The sequence below is a fragment of the Clytia hemisphaerica genome, unplaced genomic scaffold (assembly GCF_902728285.1).
Source record: "Clytia hemisphaerica strain Z4C2 unplaced genomic scaffold, Clytia hemisphaerica genome assembly, whole genome shotgun sequence".
Lineage (NCBI taxonomy): Eukaryota > Metazoa > Cnidaria > Hydrozoa > Leptothecata > Clytiidae > Clytia > Clytia hemisphaerica.
This window is the reverse complement of record NW_027104391.1, coordinates 273,035-300,430: the sequence shown is the minus strand read 5'-3', so window position 1 is coordinate 300,430 and position 27,396 is coordinate 273,035. Positions and strand designations below refer to the sequence as shown.

The 27,396-nt window shown below is 34.9% G+C and overlaps 1 protein-coding gene across 1 annotated transcript in view; it reads left to right on the top strand.

Moving 5' to 3' along the window:
- Window positions 1-7,111: 7,111 nt before the first annotated feature.
- The window catches only part of LOC136819896 (tRNA:m(4)X modification enzyme TRM13 homolog), a 49,778-nt gene continuing 29,493 nt past the window's right edge, over window positions 7,112-27,396 (top strand). The window contains exons 1-5 of the mRNA XM_067076140.1: window positions 7,112-7,410; window positions 24,551-24,717; window positions 24,845-24,894; window positions 26,487-26,553; window positions 27,208-27,270. Of these exons, the coding sequence (XP_066932241.1) occupies window positions 7,401-7,410; window positions 24,551-24,717; window positions 24,845-24,894; window positions 26,487-26,553; window positions 27,208-27,270 (357 nt within the window). The 5' untranslated portion in view covers window positions 7,112-7,400. The remainder of the gene's footprint in view (window positions 7,411-24,550; window positions 24,718-24,844; window positions 24,895-26,486; window positions 26,554-27,207; window positions 27,271-27,396) is intronic.

The window sequence follows — 27,396 nt, the reverse complement described above, 5'->3', positions numbered from 1 at the left end:
AGCCTGCAGGTCCACATCAGTTTTTACTTCCAATATTATATGTATACAGTTTGTATACTTAAAGTCTATTCACGATAGGTGTGCACTCTTTTTTCATTTACCTATAACTTTTGAAGGAATTCTTCAATCTTTATAAATTTGGTATCATTGGAAAGATATTAGTGAGTGGAACAATTTGGAGTAAAAAAATCGATAAAAAAGTTCTAAAAATGAAGATGAAAATGAAGAAGAAAAAAATGAAGATCTTGTAGAAAAGTGCTATAAGTATAACTATCATTTTCACTGAAGCAAATCCTTGATTATCGAACGTCATCACTGTGAAAAAATTTCTCAAAAATAATCATTCAGTCAAAAGATATCAAACAAAGTTATAAGCTGATTGACGTCTAAAAACGCTGTTTTCTCCTGTTTTCTGCTGTTTTTTGGGGTCAGTCACTTATAAACTTTGTATCATAACTTTATCTTGAATAAATATTTTAGTAAAATTTTTTCACAGTGATGACCTCCTAAGATCAAAAAATCTCTCCAATGAAAATGAAAGTTATAGCACTTCTCTACAAGATCTTCATTTTTTTCTTCTTCATTTTCATCTTCGTTTTTAGAATTTTTTTAAAGACTTTTATTTCAAATTGTTCCACTCACAAATATCTTTCCAACGATACCAAATTTATAAAGATTGAAGAATTCCTTCAAAAGTTATAGGTAAAAGAAAAAAGAGTGCACACTTATCGTGAACAGACTTTAGTTTTGTATATAGAACCTGACCTGTGTTGATAAATGAATTAACAACAATAATAAAAATAATAATAATAATAATAATAATAGATAAAAACCGTATTGCTTTGAATAAATGCCCCTCCTAAATCAGCTCGGGAAATACCATGTGTTTCCATTTCAAGAAATGAAGCCCAAGACATCAATGACCCAAGAAATCAACAAAAGAAACCAATAAAAGACCAAAGAGAAAAGCCATAAGTGGGAAAAATGATTGTTCGCCAATCTTGGGAATTTGCCAAACTAAAATCAAGTTTTCCTGTCTGTGGTATAAATGAAGATTCCCCGAATTAACACAATCTGGAAATGAGGAAAATGTTGCGCCAGAGGCATTTTAGGCGTAGCCAAAAGCTGTGCCAAAAGGTAATAGGAAATTATCACCGAAGCCAGCCCAAATCAGCCACAGGTGCGTGTAGTGAGATTAAATCTGGCGCTAGCTACTATGCACCAATGCACCAAGGCCAATCTTGAGTCTGTGCCGGATATACATGAAGGAAATAGAAGAAAATCTAAAAATTCACTGGAAAATATTTAGATTGTTTTATTTTGTTAAATTGCAAACGCTCATGAAAGCACCAAATATTTTAATATCCAATCACGGCGATATCGATTGTTTTATTTTGCCCGATAAAAATATTGCTGTGCGATTGTTTAAAAAGAAATATCCAATCAAATAAAGGTAAAGCACTTTCATCCAATAAGAAAGGATTCTTTGAAAAAATAATGCTTGCATCAAAATTCCTGCTTTCGCTTGAGAACTAAAGATAAGAAAACAATTGAAACAAATAAAGTTATATGACTACTCGTTATCCAAGGGGCCAAAAAGCCATTAGCGCCAAAAAGTAGGGCCAGTCATTAACATTCACCATACACGGCAATCTCATTGGTTGAAATTTAAAAAAGACTTTCCGATGGAGCAAATTACAAAGCAACTGAGAAGAGACCACTTTCAATGTGTATTATATGTCAATTATGTAAGCATTTTATTGTTGGAATAGAAAAGAGGTAAGTCTACCCTAATTGTCAGCTGTCAGGGGGTATAAAAAGAATGTGAAGAAAGCTTATTTATATCAAAAGAAAAACAAACAGATTTTACCAAGCTGCCAATAACTGACAGTAGGAACCTCTGAGAGTGTCATTCAAGCTGGTTGGCAAACGATATCATCCACCTATATCATGCATCCTCTCTTATTTCCCCTTTTTCTACTTTGGCCATGCCTAATTGATAGTTTGGTTTGTTTCCTCCAACCGACTCTAAGTTTTTGAGAAAAAGTGTTTCACTTTGAGTCGGAAAAATCAAAAAAATGTTACCTCCTTTTCACATGATAACAACTATCCCTGCGGTTCTTTTTTAACTGACTGCTTTGATTCTTCTATAAAGAACATCCACTTTGCACACAGAAAATGTCCCGGTGTAACCTGTACTTAAAAACAAATATTAAGCACCTAAAAGCAGAGAGTCACAGCTGTATTCATTTAAGCGCACACTATGAATGCCTTTATCTCCAACTAGAAGTTATCTTGCGATCGTGGCGTGTGCCTTTGTGGATCTGGGCTTTAGGCTATTTCTTTACATTTGCGGTTTGATTCCAGAAAAATTGAAGTTTTTGGTGGGAAAATGAAAAAAAGGTTCCAATTTTAGCTACCGACAGATCCACCCATTTTTCAAAGCTTCTAGCTAGGACACGAACCAAACAATCAATTGGGCCTGGCCTTTCCTCTCTTCTATCCTGATTATTTTCTGACTTTCTCAAGTGCTTCTTACTGTTTTCTAAGTATATTTTTCTGAAATTTGCCCATACTGGTTAAAAAGGTCTCTGACTCCGGCTCAAACCACCAAACAGTTAGTCACACTAGGATGTATTTGCAACAACAAGGATGAGAGTTACATGAATCAAGTTCGCAAGACAATTAATTAAAACTTGAAAGTTTGAAACAAAATATAAAACATGCAGCAGCCAAAATCAACCAACCAAAGTTTGTCATTCAATTCCCAAGACAGCGCTTTGATTTTAAGGCCTTGTTTATACGCTAATGTAAACAATTCCGCACATGCAAATGGGTCAGTGTTTGAGGTCCAGCAAAATTTCCGGGAAATAGCCTATCCGGCAGTGCGAAGATCTAGGTGGGTTCCGCCCTCCCCTAAGATCTTTTTCTTCTTTAAAATGGCAATAAAATTTTTTGGGTCGGCAGGTTTGAGGTAGGGTCGGTCGGGTGACGGCAAACCAACAATTTTTTAAGTCCAGCCTGAATCCCTTTCCAGACGATCTCAATCTAACAGAATCGATGATCGAACCAGTCAAACCAAATCGAACGCAATCGACCGATTGAAATTCTATTGTCGAACGCAATCGAATCTCAATCGAATATTACCGCAATTTTCAGATTTGATTGATATTCGATTGCGTTCGATTGATTGATGTTCGATTGCGTTCGATTGATGTTCCATTGCATTCGATTGATGTTCGATTGCGTTTGATCGTCGATTCATTGACCCCGGATTGTTCATCGCATAATTTTAGGGGGGATGTTATTTTGCAAAAATGGCATAAATTCTTAGCCCATTTGTCAAAAGTTGCCTTTGGGTATAAAAAGAAGAAAAAATTATGTTAAAACCCTGTGGTACCCTTTTCAAGGTTGCCACGGGCAGGGTGCCACCGTAAGAAAATCAATATTGTAAGGGTGAAAGACACTCTCACAAGATGTAACTTAAGAAAAACGATCAAAAAATTGCGTTTTTAGCAAAATCCTCAAAATTTTGCCAACTGTTGGAAATTACTTTTTGTGACAGTGTTATTCAACCTCATTATATTGATTTTCTTAACCAGCATGAAAATACCTTTCAAATGAGGGGTCACTTCACTATGTTTTGAAAATTTTTGAAATTTCGATTTTGCTGGCGGAGCGGCGGTGGCACCCTACCCGTGGCAACCTTGAAAAAAGTTCCACAGGGTTTTCACATGAATTTTTCTTCTTTTTATACCCAATGGCAACTTTTGACAAATGGGCTTAAAAAATTAGTCCTAACATCCCCCCTAATAATTTCTACAGGAAATCGAAAGTAATTTCATACGGCTTGTGATGTTTGAGAGCTTGGATGTTGGAAAGCTGCAAGAATAAAGCCAGACGATCTCAATCGAACGGAATCGTCGATCGAACCAGTCAAACAACAATCGAACCAATCGAATATTACCCAGAATTTTGACGTTCGATTGAGATTCGATTGCGTTCGACAATCAAATTTCAATCGGTCGATTGCGTTTGATTTGGTTCAACTGGTTCGATCGTCGATTCTGTTCGATTGAGATCGTCTGGCCCTTTAGAAGTTTTGTGGCGCATTTTTTGCTTGAGAGTCAGGTAAACGATAAAGCGCTTTTGCAGCATTAATCTTTGATACGCATTTTGGTGGAATTTTTATCCAGCCAGGGAAATGCCGTGGCCGCAATGTTTTGCTTTAGTGAGATTGACCATTTTGTTGTGATGATTTGAGCGGGCAAAATTTCTGTACAAACCAAAATATGGCTTCGTTGGAATACCGGTTGAAACACTTGTGGATTGCACCAACAAGACACGACTTATAGTGTGTTATTTACAGAAAAAGCTCCCAATCCTACAGGTGCCCCTACAAGATTCTAAGTTAAGTCTCAGAGGGTGTACGAATGCCACTAAGAAGAAGGCCTTCAGCCTTTATACATTGCGACTACTCTCCTTCTCGAGCTCCATCAACCCTAGCCCTCTAACATTGGATCTACCACCGTGTCCGTGAGATTGGGTAACTTGCATCAGAGGAGGCTAACATGCATAGCCCTCAAATGAAAGACCTGGGTGGTCATTAAAATACAACTACGCATCTCTGCTCGCAGCTCTACTCTAACATTTTTGTTTTGATTTAACTTTGTATTTTCATTTGAGGGCTATGCATGTTAGCCTCCACTGATGCAAGTTACCCAATCTCACAGTAACTGATAATAGCCGAACCCCGTCTAGGTCAGCAGATTGAATAATTTCACTTGCATCCTGGTGGATGAAATCGTTTGCCAACCATTCCAAATCCTCCCTCCATCCAGATTCCAAAAACAAAAATATGACAAGAGCAACAAAAACAATTTAAAAAAAAAATCTCTAATCTTTTAGGCACCTTTGTTAAGGCAAGCTAATGGAATGAAAATGAATCAAAAATTACTTAGCTTATCACACAACAAGATTGCAATATCATCCTATATCAGCATCTTTTTGTTGAGGTTTTAAATGCTGGTGGGTTTTTGCTGATTCTTTCTGCTGATTTGTCTGTTTGTGCTGGACACGGACTTTTAAAAGCACCCCCTCATCATAGAATTGACCTTTGCCCTTCTAAATTTCCTTCGCTTCATGTTAAGCGAACAATAAATTAAGACAGACAGCTTATGTTTTCTCGCCGTTTCACTTGAATTAATTAATGAAATACTTTTGTTTACGAAGAGGCTCGGAAAACACGAGTTAAAAAACACGAGTTAAAAAACACGAGTTACAAAAAACACGAGTTACGTTAAATGTGACGTCATCAATGGGAAATGATGACGTCACAAGTAGATAATTTAACTCGTCAATTTATGGTGCACCTCAATCTTACGAGTTAATTAACTCGTCAATTTATGGTGCACCATAATCTTACGAGTTAATTAACTCGTCAATTTATGGTGCACCCTAATCTTACGAGTTAATTAACTCGTCAATTTATGGTGCACCTTAAATTGACGAGTTAAATTTTCATGAAACCAAAGTTGGTCAAAAATTCTAAAATTCAGATTAAAATTTTTCGATTTTTTCCAACCCCCGGACCTTATTAAAGTCTATTCACGATAAGTGTGCACTCTTTTTTCATTTACCTATAACTTTTGAAGGAATTCTTAAATCTTTATAAATTTGGTATCATTGGAAAGATATTAGTGAGTGGAACAATTTGAAATAAAAAAAACTTTAAAAAAATTATAATAATGAAGATGAAAACGAAGAAGAAAAAAATGAAGATCTTGTAGAAAGTGCTATAACTATCATTTTCACTGAAGTGAATTCTTAATCATCGAACGTCATCACTGTGAAAAAAATTCTCAAAAATAATCATTCAGTCAAAAGATATCAAACAAAGTTATAAGCTGATTGACGTCTAAAAACGCTGTTTTCTGCAGTTTTTTGCTGTTTTTTGGGGTCAATCACTTATTAACTTTGTATCATAACTTTATATTGAATAAATATTTTAATGAAATTTTTTCACAGTGATGATCTCCTAAGATCAAAGAATCTCTCCAGTGAAAATGAAAGTTATAGCACTTTTCTACAAGATCTTCATTTTTTTCTTCTTCATTTTCATCTTCATTTTTAGAATTCTTTTAAAGATTTTTTTATTTCAAATTGTTCCACTCACTAATATCTTTCCAACGATACCAAATTTATAAAGATTGAAGAATTCCTTCAAAAGTTATAGGTAAAAGAAAAAAGAGTGCACACTTATCGTGAATAGACTTTAGGACCCCCCCCCCCCCCCCGTTTATTGATTTTTCAAAAAATTCACAGCTACCAAAAGAAAAGCTCCTCATTTTGCTATAAAGCTTCAAAATTCGTAATTTTATTTTTAAATCTCTACAGGAAACAAAACTCTATACATATGACCTCCCTTAGCATTTGAGCCAGCCTAAATACTTTTTGTCAACTGCTGTCTCAGTTAAAGACTATAGAATATTATGAGAGAAAATTACCATTCCAATAGTTTTAAACTAAAAATAGGCTCAAAAAATAATTTAACCACCATTTTAGAATTTTTGACCAACTTGGTTTCATGAAAATTTAACTCGTCAATTTAAGGTGCACCATAAATTGACGAGTTAATTAACTCGTCAGTTTAAGGTGCACCATAAATTGACGAGTTAATTAACTCGTAAGATTATGGTGCACCATAAATTGACGAGTTAAATTATCTACTTGTGACGTCATCATTTCCCATTGATGACGTCACATTTAACGTAACTCGTGTTTTTTGTAACTCGTGTTTTTTAACTCGTGTTTTTTAACTCGTGTTTTCCGAGCCTCGTTTACGAACGGATGTTGAGGTAAGGAAGCGGAACACGTTGCATTGCACACCTCTACCATTCCCTTTTCTTGCCTTCTTTCGACGAAATGAAAAGAAAGTTGAGGCCTAAAAGGCTTTCTCCCATAGATTGAAACACTTTTTCAAAAAACTATGAGCTTTTCTTTCGATATGGAAGGTTTTTTTAAAGCCCAAAAATTCCAAGTTCAAATTTAGGTATTGCTTCACAACAGAGTTAATTTTCATGTAAAATGTCCATGCGGACGCAAACGGACCAAATACCAAATACACATGTTTTTTTTGAAAGCTGGCTGAAGAATCTGGAAGAACTGAAGTAACTACAACCAACAACGGAAAGAAAAGCAATGAGAGTAAGAGGGATACATTTCAGTCAGCTTGTTGTTGCATCACTTGTTGGTATTGCAGGTGGGTTCTATATTTTCAACCCTATCTATTTTGTTCATCGAAACAGAACTGAACTTGAAAAAAGAGAACACGAAATTACCACAACGAACCTCACCACTACTACTGCTGCTGTTGATACAGACAGACAACAAAAGAAACAATGAATATAGGTATATCTTGATTTTATCTTGATCTCAATCAAACAGAAAAACGTTCAGGGATATTCTTCCAATTATATCTTTCTGCCTTTTATTATAGACCTTTTTTCAAAGAGGACGTCCTGTTGAATAATTATGATTATGTAGTCCAGCCATAAAAACAATGATAGAGCCATGCATAATTACCGTATCATGCATATTGTATAATTATGCATGGTTTTATCATTGTTTTTCTGCTGGACTACATAATTATTCAACAGGGTGGCCTCTTTGAAAAAAGGTCTATTAGTGGGCTGTGACGGACTGGTTCGGTTGCAAATACAATGTAGCAAAACATATTGGCAGTGCGTCACAAAGAGCGATATTTCGATTGCACGGAAGCGCTTCAAAACACCAGCCTTTTTTTAGTTTTGTTTTGTTTACCCAAGCCAAACGCTTCAATCTCGCGTAGTCTTAGGTTAGGGGTCAAGACTAGAACCCCCAATACGAGACATTTGCCCATTTGCCTGACATTCATAGTTTTTAAATACTATTTTTTGAAAGTCAAAGAAGGACAATTAAAGTGAATTTTTAAATCTTAAAAGATGATTGAGTGGGCGGGCGTTAATTGCACGTTCCGAGATCTTAAATTAGACGAGAGTAAAAGATGGGGGCATTTTAGTATGTAAAGAAGCAGCTAAACAGTGCGTCTCAAACCGCGATATTTCGAGAGCACGGAAGCGCGTCAAAACACCAGCTTTTTTAGAGTTTTGTCTCGTTTACCCAAACGCTGCAATCCTGCGTAGGCTTTGGGCTCAAGACTAGAACCCCCAATACGAGACATTGGCCTGACCGAAAAAAAATCATCATCATCAATTTTGTTAATTGTCAGAGTCGTTTACTCACTGGAAATACGCAACTTTCTGAAGTTTCGTTTTTTTTCGGTTGTGCTTCATTTTAAAAATAACGAAGATGAAAAGTTACCATCAATCCCGCGAGTAAAAGAAAGTACTCCGACTAGTCTACGAAAAGTGCGCTCGCGCGGCGAATAGAATATCTCGCAAATTAATATATGCATAAAACTGACGAAATCCTTTCTTTTTTATGCTTAGGTGACGTCACCATCGATCTGACTCGACAATGGAGAACCAAATTTGGCAATGTATAATTATTACGAGCGGCCGAGAAAGTTTGTGTGACGCAAAAATTGCGCGATAAACGAAGCCCTAGAAGAACGCCCACTGAAAATTGAAACCAGGAATTTATTGAATATTTCACTAATGAAGTATCAAACTTTTTGTTTTTTGTAATTAATATAACTTTATAATTTTTAAATACTATTTTTTGAATGTCAAAGGACAATTAAAGTGAATTTAAGCTGATTGGGTGGATATTGGGCGGACGGGCGTTTTGCACGTGCCGAGATTGGAAAGTAAATGAGAGTAAAAGACGGGGGCGTCTTAGTATGTAATATTAATTCATTTTTATTTTATTTTTATTTTTCGCGAATGAAAAATGAATTTTTGATTTTTGAATTAAGGAAATATAGTATAATATATTGTATTTGATTGTCAATGCCAAAAGATACTTACGAATAATCTGCTGTGTTGCTTCGCTATTAACCCCCGGATTGTTTTAGTAGGCACTTCGGTCACGTAAATAAAAACACGTGTATATGTTGAAGCCGACTGTGGACTGACCGCAATTGCAATTACATAAATTATTGTGGAAGGGAACGCTTGAGACGAATGTCTGGGAAAACAAAAAGACAACTTTTGTGAGAATGTTGAGTTTTGTTTATATGGCTGTTTGTGTCGCACTGCTAAATGCCGAGAAAACGCAAGTCGTTATTTTCCCCGAATTTCCCAATTTCTCGATTAAATCCAAATCAGGTAGTTTATCATTTTGGGATTCACTTTCGTTTTCGGACTTAGTGATTTCTTCAGACTATTTCTCAGGAACCTGTGGAAGGAAGTGTGTTTCCTAAAAAGAAAAAACGTGTAACCCAAAAATATGAGGGCTTGATGGCTTGATGACTAAATTGAAACTTGGTATATATATGTCCTGCCTTACTTAAAAATAACTTTGTAAAATCAAATATGACTGGCAGAGTCCATGCACTTGATGTTGATGTGGATAACATTAATTGCAAAGTGCAAAATTATGTTTATGTTCTTCAGTGTTTGTCTTGTTTTGTCCAATATGTTGGTGAAAGTGCTGTCTCTCTTAATCTTAGAATGAATATTCACAGAAAAGGAAAATCAGGTTGTGAAATTTCCATTGATCACTATAAGAATGTGTGTCCCGGTGCTACTTTTACCATCCAGATTCTTGAACTTTTGCCCGGTGATGGTTATTTAAATGGGAAAATTGATCCTGCAATGTTAAAACTTCGACTAGAAAGAGAAGATCATTGGATAAAAACTTTACGATCTATTTATCCATATGGTTTGAATGAGCGAGTAAAATCTATGAACAAGGACATTCCGGCTGGGAAATTATTTCCACCTCTTCCCAGACATGGCACTAAGTTTGTTGAGCACCGTTACCGCTCCAAAGTTAAGGCTAGGATCTCTGATCTAGATTCTCTTGTTCATTCCATTTTTTCTTTTTCTCCGGAAGAACGTTCCAAGAAATGTCGCATTTTGTTTGATAGGCTTCGACAGTCAAATTTACGAAAACTTGCAGAACAAGCTAGCACTTCACTTTTTTCTTGCGAAAGTCATCTGAAAAGATGGTATGAATTATTGATCGATACTTTTCTCACAAAGACTATGAAAATTGATAAAGCTAATGTTAAGAAATCTCCTTCCCACATCCTTCCTATTTATTTCCACAATAAAGGTCTTGAGTTTATTCAGCTCAAAAATATTCTTCGCAAGCCTTGTGTGAATTCCAAACTTCCTGAAATACTTCAAAAAGATCCACCATCGATTGTTTACTCTTTAACTCCTACGATTAGAAATAAAATCTTTAATTATAAAGAAACTGTAAATTCCATCAATACAGCAGATTTAGAAACTTTTGGCACCAACCTTCCATCTTGTGAGTGTCACGATTCTCCTTTTATTGATCTAGACCATGGTCATGTCATGACCGGAGATTTAAGTTTCATTAAAAATAACCATTTGCGAAAATTGATATCCAAGGGACCAAATTATCGTGAACCTCGAAATATCAATTGGAATAAATGCAGAGATGTTATTTCTAGTGGTCTGGATAGTTTTGTGAATAAAACTTCAGCCAAAATTAATGAGACTGACGAAAACTTTCTTCAATGGAAAGTTGAAGTGTTAAAACAGGTGGATAAAAAGATAAAGTTTTTGAAAAAGAAGATCAGGTACAATAAAGTGAGCTCTGTGCTCAAAAGACAAGATGTTACTGATTATTTGAATGTTTTACACACTAATTTTGTTATTGTCCCCATTGATAAAGCTGCTAATAACGTTGCATTTATTTGTAAACGTTTCTATGTTGAAGTAATTTTGAAGGAGATTGGGATTTTGGGTGCAGGAAATGAAACATACATTAGAGTTAATCAGAATAAAGCAGAAATGGTGAATGAAAATGTTCGTTTTTCTAAACGTTTTGGTCTTGCTGTTTCTGAGAAGGACTTGGATCTTCCATGTATCTATTGGACTCCAAAGAAACACAAGACTCCTACTGGTAAACGTTTCATTATCGCTTCAAAACATTGTTCCACCAAACTGATTTCTAGATCTGTCAGTCTAGTTTTTAAGCTTGTTTACAGACAAGTTGAAAATTTCCATACAAAAGCAAAGTTTTTGAGCAATTATAATAAATTTTGGGTACTTCAAAATTGTGATCCAGTACTAGATTCACTCAACCGAATCAATAAAAAGAAAAACGCCAAATCTATTTCCACCTTTGACTTTAGTACATTGTACACAAAGATTCCTCATGACAAACTGATTAAAGAACTATCAGAGGTCATTGATTTTGTATTTGATGCAGGTAACTGCAAGTTTATCGCTATTTCTAAAAATGATAAAGCGTATTGGTCAAAAACAAAACCCAAATCTTCTGTGTCTTTTACACAGAATTCTTTGAAAACTGCTATGAAACATCTGATAAAAAATTGTTTTTTCAATGCAGGTGATATTGTTATGTGTCAAGTGATCGGGATTCCCATGGGAATCGATCCGGCGCCATTTTGGGCTAATCTTTTCCTCTACCAATACGAACAAAGGTATATGAGCAGGGTCATTGAGGAAAATAAGGTTAAGGCTCGCCATTTTCATTCGACTAAAAGATTCATTGATGATTTGTGTGCTATCAATGACGGTAACTTGTTTCAGTCTGTGTATAGAGATATCTATCCAGATGAGCTTGAACTCAAAATTGAGCACTCGGGTAATCATGCTTCTTTTTTAAACCTGGATATTACCATCAAAGACGGGATATTTATTTATAAGTTGTTTGATAAACGGGATGCATTTCCTTTTTCCATAGTCCGAATGCCACATAAAGATAGCAACTTGCCAGAATCGATTTTTTATTCTTCTTTTGTTGGTGAACTTCTCAGGATTGCTCGTTCTACGTTACTTTTCGAGGACTTGAAAGTTAAAGCCAAAGTTTTTATACAAAGAATGCGATGTCAAGGTGCTGAAAACGCAAAGTTAGATTGCAGTCTTCGACGGGTTATAGTTCGTCATTTTTCAGAATTTTCAAGATTTCAACTCTCTCAAGATTCACTCGTTCGCCAGCTCTTGCGGTGAGCGGTCACGGTGTACGGGGCTTCGAACCGGGTTATAGTCCGATTTTTTAAATTCTCATTCTTTCCCCACTCTTTCCATCTTATTCTTTGAACTGTAAAATGTGTGTGAGAGCCACAGGGTTGGATAGTGGCAATCCAATCCCAGTTCCTTCTCTTCTAGTATGCTTTCTTCAACGTTGTGGCAGAAACGTGTCAAAGGTGTGGCAACTTTGTCTAGTAGAAAGTATACTTCTTTTCTCATTGTAATTTTAGTTTCTTCGGCTGGTTCCGTGGTTTTTACGTTTTAGTTTATTTTATATTATTGCGCGCGTTTTATACTTTCAATAAACACATCTTTTTACTATCTTTTATCTGTGGTGGTGTTTAATTAACACTGCTTGGCCTACCTACACAACCCTATTTCCATCATATAGGAGGATATTTTCGTAAAAGGCCGAAATCCTGTGTAGGTCGAAAACTGAGGAACAGATAATGTGTTTTCTTGAAATATTTTTTTGACTCATATTGAGTTACTTCATTCCATCTTAACTCATATTGAGTTACTTTCTTCCTTAAAGTCATTTTAGATCACTAGTTTTACATTGACGGATTTCTATGTCATCATATTTTCCTTTTCTACTCCAACCTGATTGATTTTCTGTGAATGTTCATTCTAGATTTTTGTTGTATTTGTATTGTCTTTTTGTTTTGTGGGTTTTTGTCTTTATTGTTTCCATTTTGAGTAGTTGAAGGTTTTATACTTCTAGACTATATATATACCGTTCATGAACATATAGCCACTAAAATGAAAAATCTAACTTTTTAACCACTGATTCAATTATTATATTTTCTAGACATGCCTATAACCAGATCGCAAACTCGGGGAGGGCAGCCCCCTCCCCGGGTGACTTCCCCTAGGGATGGTGGGAATCGCCCTAGGAGGTTGGTTAATCCTCGACAGGGTAAAGCCGTAGTTGGTGTTTCAGCGGAAGCAGGAAGTCCTTCCACATCTGTTTCATCAGCCAATGGGGATCAGCCATCCGGTCGTGCACAGTCTCACAGGCTTAGATGCATGACTTGCCCTAACCTTTCAACAAATTCTTTTTTCATGTCTAATGTGACTAAAAAAACTTATCAAATAATAAATCATTCCAATGAAACCATTTCCTGCCATTCTCAAAATCTTATATATCTTCTTTCTTGCAAACATTGTAAACTACAATATGTTGGAGAAACTACAAAACAATTAAATATCCGAATGAACATCCATAGAACTGCAAAGACTGGTTGTCAACATATGATAAATCATTTCAAAGATGCTTGCCCAGGTGCAGGTTTCAATATTCAGGTCATTGAAGTTTTCAATGGGGATGGTTATGTAGAAAAGAAAGTCTGTCCAGAAGCTAGAAAACAACGTGTAGACCGAGAAAATTTCTGGATGAAGGAGCTCCGAACTGTCTTCCCCTACGGTCTTAATGAGAGAGCTAGGGGACATGATCAAAATCTTCCAGTGGGAAAACTATTTCCTAAAATCACCAGATTTATCTCTCGAATGACACACAGTGGTAATAATAGAAATAACCATCAAATACTTTCTAGCCACACAGACTTTTTCAATTTTCTTGACAATCATCTTCAGAATGACATCATTGATTCTTTCTATGATATCAGAGTTGCACTTAACAGGCTAAAGAAATCGACTTTGAAGAAAATTGCTTCCGAAATTATCTCACGTGGTCCTTTGGTTTCTCTTGACTCTTTCTCTGAGCAACACTATCTTTACATTTTGGATATCATCGAAACTCTTATTTATATTCCACTCCCTAGTAAAGCAAAGAAAGTAGCACCAAAACATATTTGCAATGTATTTTTTGACAACAAAGCCATAGAACTCATTCATCTTCCTTCTATTTTAAACCAACCTGACATTTTAGAACTTCTTCCTGAACCTTTCACAACCAAAGAAAATAGACCAGTTGTCACTTATTCTCTACATAAAACTATACGAAATAAAATTCTCAATTATCAAGACACTGTAAATTCTATTTTTATCGATGATGAGGTCTCATTTACACTTGACTCTGATCGTTGTGAATGTGTTAATTCAGAATTTTGTGATCCTTTCCACCAACACATTATAACTGGTGATTTGAGAATTGTAGAAAACTCTAAATTACGTAAACTTTTAACAAAAGGCCCCAACTACCGTGAACCAAAACATGTAAATTTTAAAAGAGCTTTAGAAAATATCATTACTAGTTTAGATGAATGCATTGATACTTTAGAGCAAAAAACTAAATTCAAAGCTAGGGCATTTAAATTTTGGAGGGACACAATTATTTCGAAAGTTGAAATTAAGATTAGAAAACTCAAAAAGAAAACGAAAATACATGACACTAAACCTATTCTAAAGAATCCAGAAGTGCTGGCATATCTGGAAACCTTACAGAAAAGATTTGTCATTGTCACAATCGACAAAGCATCTAAGAACTTTGCTTTGATTTGTAAAAAGTTTTATGTTTCTAGATTACTTAGAGAAATCTCTGGAAATAACACCTATCAGCCTTCTAATCTTGATTTGAACTCCATTTTAGAAAATAGCGAAAACTTGTGTAAAACATTTGGATTATCATTATCTGACAAAATGAAAACTCTCCCCATTATGTATTGGATTCCTAAAATGCATAAGAATCCTATTGGTTGCCGCTTCATCATTGCTTCCAAATCATGTAGTACCAAACCGCTGTCTCGTGCTGTATCCATGGTCTTCAAAGTTCTATACAAACATGTTGAGCAATTCCATCATAAATCTCGTTTCTTTTCTAGTTTCAATAAGTTCTGGGTTGTACAAAATTCTTCGCCTGTTATTGGACATCTTAACAGAATCAATGCCAAGAAAAAAGCAAAACGAATTTCGACATTCGATTTTGCAACACTGTACACAACCCTTCCACACGATCTTCTCATTGAAATTTTAACCAAAATTATTAACTTTGTGTTTGATTTAGGTTGTAGAAATAAACTTGGTTTTTCAAATACTTCAGCATACTGGACTACAAAAGGGAAGGATGATAGGTTCTTTACTAGTACTTCACTGTCTGAGTGTGTGTCCTTTCTGATAAAAAATTGCTTTTCAAAGTTGGCAATTCTATCCTTAAACAGTGCATTGGAATTCCCATGGGAATAGATCCTGCTCCTTTTTGGGCAAATCTGTTTTTGTACCATTTTGAATCTGAGTATGTCAAAGGTCTCATTTCTGCTAGTTCGCCTAGTGCCTATAACTTCCACTCTGTAGGTAGATTTATTGATGATTTGTGTGCCTTAAATGACAGAGATGAGTTTCATAATTGCTACAAACAGATTTACCCTAAAGAATTAGATCTCAAAGTTGAGCACCATGGAAACCATGCATCGTTTTTAGATTTAGATATCACCGTTGAAAACAATATTTTTAGATATAAACTTTTTGATAAGAGAGATGCCTTTCCCTTCTTCATTGTAAGGATGCCACATGCCGACAGTAACATCCCATCGTGCATTTTTTATGGATCCGTCTTTTCAGAAATTTTACGGATAGCACGTAGCACACTCATGTTTGAAGATCTGACTCCTAGAGTCACTGAGCTTTTCATTCGAATGCGAAACCAGGGTGCTTCAAACGCTTTCTTGAAGAAGCAAGTTGTCAAATGTTTTTCCAGGTTTCCTGACTGTTTTATGAAGTATGGGAAAACCGTCGAAGAATTTTTACATATTTTCAAATTGTGAAATTGTTTCTTGTGTATTGTATGTGTGTTTGTTTGTTTTTCTTGTTTTTTTTTTTTTTTTTTTTTTTTTTTTTTTTTTTTTTTTTTTTTTCTGTCTAAAGAATTAGCATTAGCATCGGAGGTATTCATTTCCTACTTTTCTCTGCCCTGTGCAGTCCTCCCGTCGCGGCACGCCGAACCGAGTTCTCGGCCAACTTACGATTCTATTCTTTTCAGTTTTTGTGTGATTTTTTTCTATTTTTATGTAAGATTGTGTTTGTTACAAATGTTTGTTTCACCTGTAGTGTACGTGGGATAGTTGGTACAGTGTGTCTTTCTGCCCTTTTGTACTGTATTTTGTTGTAGTGTCTGTTTGTTGTCTGTTATTTATTTGGAAGCTGCTGGTCAGTTCCTTTTTCTACTATGTTTTCCGAAGGCGACTGAGTGTGGGCCCTTAAACATGTGGAAAGTCACTATGCCAGTCACAAGTCTGGGACTTCGGGTTTTGTTTTGTTTGTGTATCTCTTTTCTTTTTTTTAATTTATTTGATGTGTTTGCTTTTGTATTTGTCCCCATTTTGTATGTATTTTGATGAACTTACGGAAGTGTGTTTATCAAAAAAGTTTTTTGCAATTCATTGTTTCTCCACTATTACTTTTCTTCTATCTTTATTTGGATTAGGTTTTTCTTTCACATACCACTATTTAAATTCCCTTTAACTTTTTGCTAAATTACCCTCTGTTTCGGAATGATTAAAAAATAAAAAATACCAAAAAAATCGTAAATACACACAATTAACAAAAATATTCTTAACTTTTTTCGTTTTTATCAGTTTGAGTTATTTATATATCAATACTTTTCTTTTTCTAAAATGACAGATATTACATATCTTCACTATATATATAGTTGTATTTGTATTGTCTTTTTGTTTTGTGGGTTTTTGTCTCTATTGTTTCCATTTTGAGTAGTTGAAGGTTTTATACTTCTAGACTATATATATATAATTTTCAGGTTCAGTTGTTCTCAAGTCAGTTAGGAACATTTGGCGAGTTCCTGTACGCGGCCGCAATAAAAAAAAACCATAACATCACTCATTAAAAAACGGCGTTCGTGTCTCTTCGCACTTTTTTTAGCCTAGGCGATGTAGCAAACATAGTAAGTATAAGCACACTGTGTCTTTTAATTGGCTGAAATTTTTTTTTGCGTCGGAAAAACTTTTTCAAACTTTCAGCGATGATTGACCAAAACTGTTACAATGAAATTATCCAGCGCATTTTTTATCTTCTTACCTTCTTCATTTTCAATGAAGGACTCAAAGTTTACTGAAGGTAAGCACATAAGATATTCTTATAATTGATGATACTCATTGAAACACGCTTCGTTGTGCACTGCGGTGGAGTGCATGACGTAACTCGCGCGGCAATTCACTCGCCTTCTGTTGGAAGATCATATTGGGGTTTTGGCGTTACCACCCTCTAAGCAGCGGTGCCCGGGGGGGGGGGGTACTAGGATTGATGGGTGTCGGGTATGTGCGTGCCAGACCTCTGGACCCTTACCCTTAGAGAGACTGAATTTTGGTGAAAAGGTGACCCTTAGAGAGACTCAGTGTAGAAAAACCCAACCCTTAGAGAGACTTTTTCACAAAAAATTTCTATAATGGGCCAAAGAAATTCGATTTTTAAAAGAATTTCTCCAATTTTCGAAAAATTTCTCTAATTTTTGAAAAATTTTCTCACTTTTTTTAAAAATGTTCTCACTTTTTTGACTTTTCACTTTTCTTTGACCCGAGTTTGTGAAAAAACCGACCCTTAGAGAGACTGATTTTGACTTTTGTTGTTTTGGTAACCCTTAGAGAGACTTTGGGAGGGTGAAAAACCCTACCCTTAAGGCACGCACATACCCAGCACCCATTTTTGCCTAAGTACCCCCCCCGGGGCGGGTGCCTTTGTTTTTCCGCAACTCTTTCCACCATTTTAGATGGCCTTAACAATAAATCCAAAAGGGCGCCATAATCTTGGAAGATAATTTGTTTTGGTCTCCGGCTTTGGGAAGTAGCAATGTTTTTGGTTGTTTTCGATGGAAAATGGTAAGAAACTCAAGTTTACAAGTATCATTTAGTTTTTGCTGGCTTATAGAATGGCGGGATCCTGGATGGTTTCCCTAACTGCAAGTTATGTTTTTGAAGTCAAATTTTGCCTTTGAAAAAGCCCGAAAAAAAAACAAAATCAAATTAAGAATCTTTAGCAAATTTTGACACAAAATTCCTTTCCTCGTTAAAATCTTTAGTTTCGCTATACTAATTTGAGGTCGTACTGTTTGCCCATCTTCGTACTGTGATGATAAAATTGATAATCGATTTATTTACACAGGGATTGCGTCAAGCTGCAACAAGAAGAGGAATATTGGGTCTGCGAAAAATGCCCAAGTCTCAGAAAAAGACCTCGCAAATAGACTAATGTTAGTTCTTCATGATAGTTTACAAAGAAAGAATAACCAGTTATTTACAACTTATTTGTTTTTCCGTTTTCTCTCTTGTTCAAAGAACTGCCTGGTTCAGATTCGTACTTTTTTATTCAGAATATTGTTCCAACCATCTCTTGGTTTACCAGCGAGCCCTTCTTTTTTTAAGTGTCCGGGAACTAGGTTTATCACCCAAAGTTAACAATTTAGCCTCACTCTGTATAATTCAGGATTTTCTCTATCACACGTATACGTCGAGCCAATGTTGAAGTTAAGCATGTTATAGTTATTTTATAATGAAAAGCATGTAAAAAGTAATTTGTGTCTTCTCGTGATTAACTTTCTCTTTGATTAAAAGCTAAGATCTGAGATGACGCAAACTCTCGCGAACAAGTCCGAAAACGAAAGTGAATCCTGAAATGATATACTACCCAATTTCGGATTTAATCGGGAAATTCGGGGAAAATGACGACTTGGGTTTTCTCGCATTTAGCTGCTTCTGTATGTAATTAGGCACTCTAGGCCGATTTTCGAACTTTTAACTACCCCCTGTCAAACTTGGTTCATTGGAAAGCTATATCTTTTCTCATTTCAACGAAGGGTCACTGACCTCTGTAGCATTTATATAAAAAAAGTTATTGGATTTTTTGTGAAGCTGATTGGAGCAAAAATTAGCAGAATTTTACTGCAAGAGCCATCTATAAAAAAGTGGCCAAAAAACAGGCATTTTTTTAGTCAAAAAAACTTATTTTTTTTTAAAGTTTTTATAAAATCCACTTCTTTTTAGAAAAATCTTTCATGCATGATTAACAAAGGAAAAATGGCTTCAAAACAATAAGAATTTTCCCTCTCTAAGGGCATTATACTTAAAGTATACTTTTTGATTTGATGCACCCAATTATATTTTCTTTTATATCTTTTTTTCAAAAACAAGTACAATCAAATAAAGTATAAAAACAGTATACTTTTCTTATACTTTCTGATTGCAGTATGAATGCAGTACAAATTTTATACTTTTAGTATACTTTAATCCTTAAATTTGAACAAAAGTATGAATGCAGTATACTTTCTATATACTGAAAATATACTTTTCTAGTCAATATTTTGGTAAGGGTAGTTATGCAAAAAACTCTCGCGTTCGCCAAAACATCTATATTATATTCATTAGAACAATAAAAGATCGAATTTCTTGATCAAAAAATAAATATTTACAGAACAACAAAAGCCGTCTAGAAATTTGTTCTTAAAGACATAGCATATTCTGTTTTCATGCTTTAGTATATATTTTAACAGATTTTATGATGCACCTAAACTTAAATCAGACAATACATAAACCAACACATAAAGACAGAAATATTTTAGACTTTTTACTAACAAACAATCCAGATATGGTTTTCAATTACCAAGTCACTCCTACCATTCATTCAGATTACCATAATATGGTCCAAGTTGCAACCCATATGACTTTCGACAAAACTTGTAAAAATTTTTACCAAGAAAACCTCACACAACAAATTTGACAATTTTAATTTTCACAGTCACAAAATTAATTGGGAAAATATTTAAAAATATTTACAAAATATTGACTGGAATGTTATTTTAAACCCCATTTCAGACCAAGACAAACAATATAATACTTTTCTTGATAAATGCTTAAACGTTATCACTGAAAATCAAGTCCCTTCAAGAATGTCAAAGAAATCAACAAAAACCATTATACCCAGAGATAGAAGAGTGCTGATGCGAAACCGCCTAAAGCTTAAGAAAAGGAAACCAACTCAAAAGATTCACCAAAAACGTATCAATATTGAACTTAAACTTCAAGAATCATACTCCAATGAAAGAAAGAACCAAGAAACAAATGCTACTTTGAAAATAAAATCCAATCCAAAATATTTTTATTCATACGCGAAACGCTTTTCAAAACACAAACCGAAGGTTGGATCCAAAAACCAATCAACTGACAAATGACAGTCAAAAAATGGCAAACATTCTACAAGATCAATATACCTCTGTTTTTATGGAACCACTACCCAACTACAACTTGCCAGAAATCACCGAAAATCAACCAAATCTAAGTGATATCAACTTCTCAGAGCAAGATATTATAGAAGAGATCGACGCTTTATCCTCCAATGCAGCAGCAGGACCAGACGACTTCCCTGCAATTTTCTTAAAACAACTCAAGTCACAGATTGCAGCCCCTCTCTCTCTAATCTGGAGAAATATAAGGAAACAAAGGCTTCACACCTCAACTTTTGAAAACCAGTTTCATCACACCCATCTTTAAAAAAGGCAACCAAGGCCTACCTGAAAACTATTGACATGTAGCATTAACTTCGCATGTAACTAAGATTTTCGAGAAGATTGTCAGAAATCGGCTACAAAATCACCTAGAAGAAAACAACCTCTTTAACGATAATCAACCTCTTTAACGATAATCAACATGGATTCAGGTCTGGAAGATCATGTCTTAGCCAACTTCTTTCGCACACAGAACGACTCATCCATCACATTGAAAAAGGACGTAATGTTGACGTTATTTACCTTGACTTCAGCAAAGTCAAGAAAAACTTTGACCGTGTAGATCATACAATCTTACTCCATAAAATCGAGAGAAATGGTATAACTGGCAAATTACTGCAATGGATCAGATCCTTCCTTACCGGTAGGACCCAACAAGTATCTGTTGACTACATCCTCTCCAAAAAAATTGAAGTCATTTCTGGCGTCCCCCAAGGATCAGTTCTTGGTCCACTTCTCCTCCTGATAATGATCCAAGATATTGACACTAACATCCTACATTCATTTCTATATTCATTTGCTGGCGATACACGTTTAATGAAGGAGATCTCTAATAACACTGATGTTCAATTTCTACAAAACGACCTTAATCTGGTGTATCAATGAACATCATTAAACAACATGCAGCTCAATGGCTTGAAGTTTGAACATCTTAAATACGGAAAAAAATGAAGAGCTAAAAGAACACTCAAGTTACCTCTCAGACACTGGCTCTCTTATCGAAACCAAGATGGACGTAATGGATTTGGGAGTCACTCTGGACGTGAACATGATATACAGCAAACACATCACAAACCAGATCGAGAAAGTCAAAAGTATCATTGCTTGGATCCAGCGAACGTTCAAAACAAGAGATTGTCACCAAGTATTGCTAACTCTTTGGAAGTCACTGGTACTACCACACATTGACTATTGTATTGCTCCCAGCTGTGGTTACCTTCAAAAAGATATCTGATCCAACAACTGGAATTACTTCAAAAATCTTACCTGAATGGAATCCCTACACTTCAACATCTCAACTATTGGGAGAAGCTCAATGAACTTAAACTATACAGCCTGGAGCGGCGCAGAGAAAGATACAGGATTATCTACACCTGGAGCATCCTAGAACAGCTTGTACCAAATTTTAACTATGCTGAAAACAAAGGTGGCATCTTCAGTTACGATAACCAGAGACTGGGTAGAAAGTGTTATCTAAAAGAGGTGAACATAAGGAGAGACTCCCTGTCAGAAGAAGGTCCCAGACTATTTAATGCCCTCCCACAATCCATCCGTAACCTCAAAAATTGCTCCAAAACTAATTTTAAACATCAATTGGACCATTTTCTCAATTCACTACCGGACGAGCAACTGCTGCCGAATTACCTTCCTCTTAGGAGAGCTAATTCAAATAGCATCAAAGTCATGGTCCATCATCGGATTTCTCAAATCTGATGATAGTTGAGACGAACAAAGAAGCCTTCAAAAAGTATTTAAAAAAAAATAAGTATCATGCCATTGCGAAATTCCACGAAGACCAAGTACACACTTCAAACTTTCAAAACACGCAAACTGAAAGCAGTATATATGACGTCACACATTCTTTCTGGTGCAAGAAAATATTAAAACCCCCGTTTTGATATACAAAGTCAAGCGCAACACGTTAGTAAAAGCCGCTTTAAATCAAGGGGTTCAGATCAATGTTTTGATTTAATCATTTGGCAGTTCTACTCCCAGGAGAATTTACCGTCAGCTGAATAAAAATCTTTTTTTTTTTACATTTGCTGATGATTTTTTAGCTTAAGTTTATGTCTAATGTTATGGTTTTTTGTAGTGCTTTTGCTTGTTCTAAGAGATGAGCGAATTCAATTATTTTTAGTTTTCAAGAGAAGTAAATTTAATCTTTCTTCTACAAGATTACACTTTATAATGCCAATGATCAGTTAGTCACACTAGAGTCCTGCCGAAATGCATATCAAAGATTAATGCCGCAAAAGTGCTATATCGTTTACTTGACTCAAAAGCAAAAACAATGTGTCGCAAAACTTTTAAAGGGATTCAGGAAAAAAATAACCCGCCGCTTTTTAATGAAATTTCCTAAAATTTGAGCCATAGATGAAAAAATTTGAGCCAAGCCGACCTTGAAAACCAATTTGAAGATCAACTTCCCAAGAAAAAGATCTACGGGGGAGACAGAACCAACCCGGATCCGCGAACCGCCGGATAGGCTATTTCCCGGAAATTTTGCCAGACCTCAAACACTTACCCATTTACATCAGCTGAATTATTGTTATTTTAGCGTACAAACAAGGCCTTAAAAATCGAAGTGCTGTCTCAGGAATTGAATGACAAAATTTGGTTGGTTGATATTCTGGTTGCTGCACGTTTGCAATCGGTCATATTGTCTCATTTTAAGTTTTCAAGTTTTAATTAATGTCTTGGGAACTTGAACTTGACTCAGGTAACTTGGATGAGAGTTCAAGTTCCCATTGTTATGACGTCAAAAACCATGTTTTTGAGTAATAACCTTTTTTGGTTGCAAAAAATAATTCCAACACAGTAATTTTGTTAATGTACGCTGCTTTTGATGTATAAATGAGTACCCTAAAATGAGTGCTATTGGTTTGCATTGGAGTTGGACACGTCGTAACTTGCCTGAGTTGATTGCTTCGATTAAGTTCGATTGTATTCGATTATGTTTGATTACGTTTGATCGATTAAATTGCATTCGCTCATATTAATCGCTTTCGTCTTGTGCAGTACTTAGGCTCTCCTTCTTATCTAATTTTCCAATGGTCGTCCACGCTAATGCTCCAAAGCTCTAGAGAAGTGGGTTAATTTAATTGCAATCAATCTTATTGAAAATTATTGTAAGCGAACTAATCGAACATGATCGAATATCAATCAAACGTAATTCAATCGCAATCAAACATAATTGAATCTGGAATCCTCCATTTGATTGAGTTTTGATAAGTTCGATTGCAATTTTTGTTTGAACTTGTTTGATTGACACCTTCGGGTAATACTCAGTGTAATTGCATTAGGGGAATAGATAAAATAGTATTTCCAGAAAATTGGATCGATAAAATTTTTTTCCAATGGGTCATTCTTTTCTTACTTGAAGATTATTTTACAGAAGAAATGAAGTTGCCGTTTAAATTTTTCTTTTATCATTTTCAATTTAAAGGTCAAATTAGCATGTTTTGCCCAAGATATTCTATAGCATTTACACTGGGTATGGAAAACCTGTCTTAACTGCACATCCCATGCAATTGCAAGCATGTGCCAGACTTACCAAAGTTTAAAAAAATAGTTCTTCTTGAGGATAGGTGAACCCCTTATAAAATTTACATTTTTCTATAATAGTCGTTTAGGAGAACGTTTATTGCATAACTAATTACTCTACACTTCAGCCAGCATGGAAATGGTGCACAGTACGTTGAATATATTTAGAGTGAAAAACTCTAATTTTGATCTTCCTTTTTGTTCGACCCTGTACTGATCATCCATAAAAAAAGAAAACTTTCTAGTACAATTGCATTTTAAGCAGGAAGGGCAAATAAAAGGGTCCAGTGCTTTCTTTAATTCTCTGATTTTCTGGATGTATGTAAGTTTTCTCAAAACGTATTTATTGCATTTTCTCCAGCAAGTTAATTCTCATGAAATATGCTCAAATTTGTCATTAGCGAAAGTTGATCCTCACAAAATATAGTCTAATGGGCCTTGGGGAAGTTTCTTCTGCAAAGGTTTCTTCCTTAAGAAGTGCATCAAAGGAAAGCAGCTTTGAACAGACCAATAAAAGATTTGAACAACCATTACTCTGATCATTTTCCTCAATGAAATTATATATTTCTAATTCTAAGTATTTGTGTTGTCTGGTTTGAAATTTCGAGTTGCTTCGAATTTTTGTACTGGACCTTCGTATGAGCATGAGCCAAATAATGTCACGAGTACCTCCTTATTCATTTAGAAACAACAGCAATGGAAAGCTCCAAGATATTTGCAAAGAATAATATCAAGCCACCAGTTGAAGGACGATGTGGGTTCTTTGTCAAGAGGAAACAACGTTATTGTAAAATGAAACCTACCAAAGGAAATCAATTTTGTGCTGAACATGCTCAATTTGACAAAGAACAGGTACCAATTCACTCATATTGTATTTTAACTAAATTTAAATGCTGAAGGTACAAGAAGTTGAATTGTATTTAATTATATTTACGTCCCCTACTGAACAGTTACATAATCTTGTAATATTGTTCTTCAGGATGAGGGAGAAAAAAGGAAAAGGATACCATGTCCCCTAGATCCTAAACAGTAAGTCAAAGAAACAGATTACATATTTGTCTTTCTCCTGCAAAGCCTTCTTTTCAGCTGATACTAAAACTTCTTTAGAGTGAATTCTTTTCTTATTTTGTAATCATACAAACTTGAAAACTAACCTTTGATAAAAGAACTGCAAATCATCAAGCACCTGTTTGTGCCCTTATTGGGTGAGTTAGCGCGTATCTAAATTCTTAAGAATTTCAAATCCCAAATTTAATATCAATAGCACCCATTCTCAGAAATTCATTTGTGGATCTTTAGTTGATACCTTAAGGTTCAAGGATTCGGTTGTGTCATAAATAAATATTAACCTCAAAATAAATTATTGAGGAAAATGTGAATTATGGCGTCATCAAATTGAAATTATGACGTCATATATTGTAAAAAAGCTATAACTTCGAAAGTGCCTGTTGAACAAATCTTATTAATGCCTAACTTTAAATAAAAATCTTATTTGAAAATTCTGATGACGTCACCTAAAAATGCAAAAACAGAAAAATGTAATTAAATTTTTTTTTAAATAACTTTAAAACAAAAAGCTACAAATTAATTACATGCATTTTCGGGCAAACTTTATAAAGATTGGACAAGTACTTTTAATGTTACAGCGATTTTACGAGTCGTGACATCATCAAATTTGATCAAAACATGACGTCATGATTACACTTTCTTTGAATATTAATTTTTGGGGTGATATTTAATTAGGTCAAAAACTGTTTCATAATCTTCAAGGTATAGAGCAACTTTTGATACATCCCTGTCTCAGTGCCCCGATGGAACCTTTTCCCTCAGTGGGGATGAAAATTTCTATCGAAATCCCAATGGGGATAGAAAATCGTTTCCAGCTCAAAAATTCCAGTGGGGATGGTTTTTTAGTCCGATTTTTTCCATTCAATTTTCAATGGGGATAGAATCATAGGGCAATTTCCCAGTGGGGTTGAAAATGTAGGGTATTTTTCCACCGGGGACGATTTTTTGGCCTATTTTTTCACCGGGGCGGGGGGTCCACTGGGTCTGTGACACAGGGGTGTTTTGATCCCTTAGTAGATCTCTGTATATGGCTGCTATGGTTGATCTAAAAAACTTAGGCTAAAATTACTGTTTTTAAGGCATGATTAATCGTGTTTAACTTAAAACAACCACCCCCCTTGACCTGGTGAAAAAAGTAGCCAAAAAATTGTCCCTGAGCAGCAACCAAATGGCCAGTATTTTTCCCCCACTGAAAATTTTAAGCCTAGATTTATCTTCATCAATTCTGTAGAAAGTCCTCCTCCCTGTTACCACAAACAACAAAGAACAAAAATTCTAAAATAATTGATGATATAAACACACCATTGAATAACTGCAAACCATCATTATCACATAGATATATTCTGAAATGACAATATAAAAACATTGTCCCTGTACCAAAAATGTTATCGAAATTCCCCACTGTTTTTTTCGTCTTAAAAAAAATTATCGTAGTGAAATTATTAAAAGCCACTTGGTCATTAAGACCAAGGGGTGTGATAATGATAATGATAATGAAATTGCATGTATTTATCATGTATCAAATGTATCATGTATTTTTTTTTTCATTTCAGCTCTGTTTTTGAGGATAAATTATCATCACATATGAAGAAATGTAATGCAACAAAGAAAACTAATTTGGTTTGTCTTTGTTTGTCTTCAATTTGGAATCCTTTAAGAAATATGGTTTTTAAAAAGACTGTCTTTACAGCCCTGGTAAAACTTTTTTCCTCAGTGGGGATAAAAACTCCCATTGAAATCCCAATGGGGATAGAAATTTTATTGTTCAAAGGTTAAAAAATCCAGTGGGGATGGTTTTGGAGTGCAATTTTTAAACTTTTTAACTTAATAAAATTCCAGGGTATTTATTGTCTGTCACACAAGGGTTTTTAAAAATTTGTGTTTTACTATAATATGCTTGTAGAAAACAGATTTTTTATGTAAAACATTTGATAGAGTGTCTCTATCATTCCCAAGCCTTGAAAAAGGTGAAGCAAAATAATTCCTCATATTTGCTAAAGAAGACCACATTAGAGAACCGCAGTAGTTATCACTGTTGAAATATTTCGACACTGCAAAGGCTTATAGTAAGATATTGTACTACAGAGAATATATATGAAAACATGATTGTGTAATATCAAAAGATCAAAGGTCATAATTCAAAAGTCCATAATTTTAAATACAGTGATTCTTAGCTGATTAGCCTAATTTGTTGATGATAATTTATGATTGATTGTCTGTGTGAACTAATTATCATTATTTTTTTTTTTAACTTTGATTCCTTTTCTTTTACAGCCTTTTTTTGACAAGAATATAAACATTGGTATCAATCATTATATTAGAAGTGAAAAAGAAAAGGTAAACATTACCTGTGTACACTCAAAAGTAAATATGGAGGTAAAATTTTTGATGATGCCTCTCAGCAACCTTTTGACTTTTGACAAATGAATAAACTGTTGGGAATCTGCTAAATTTTTGGTACAA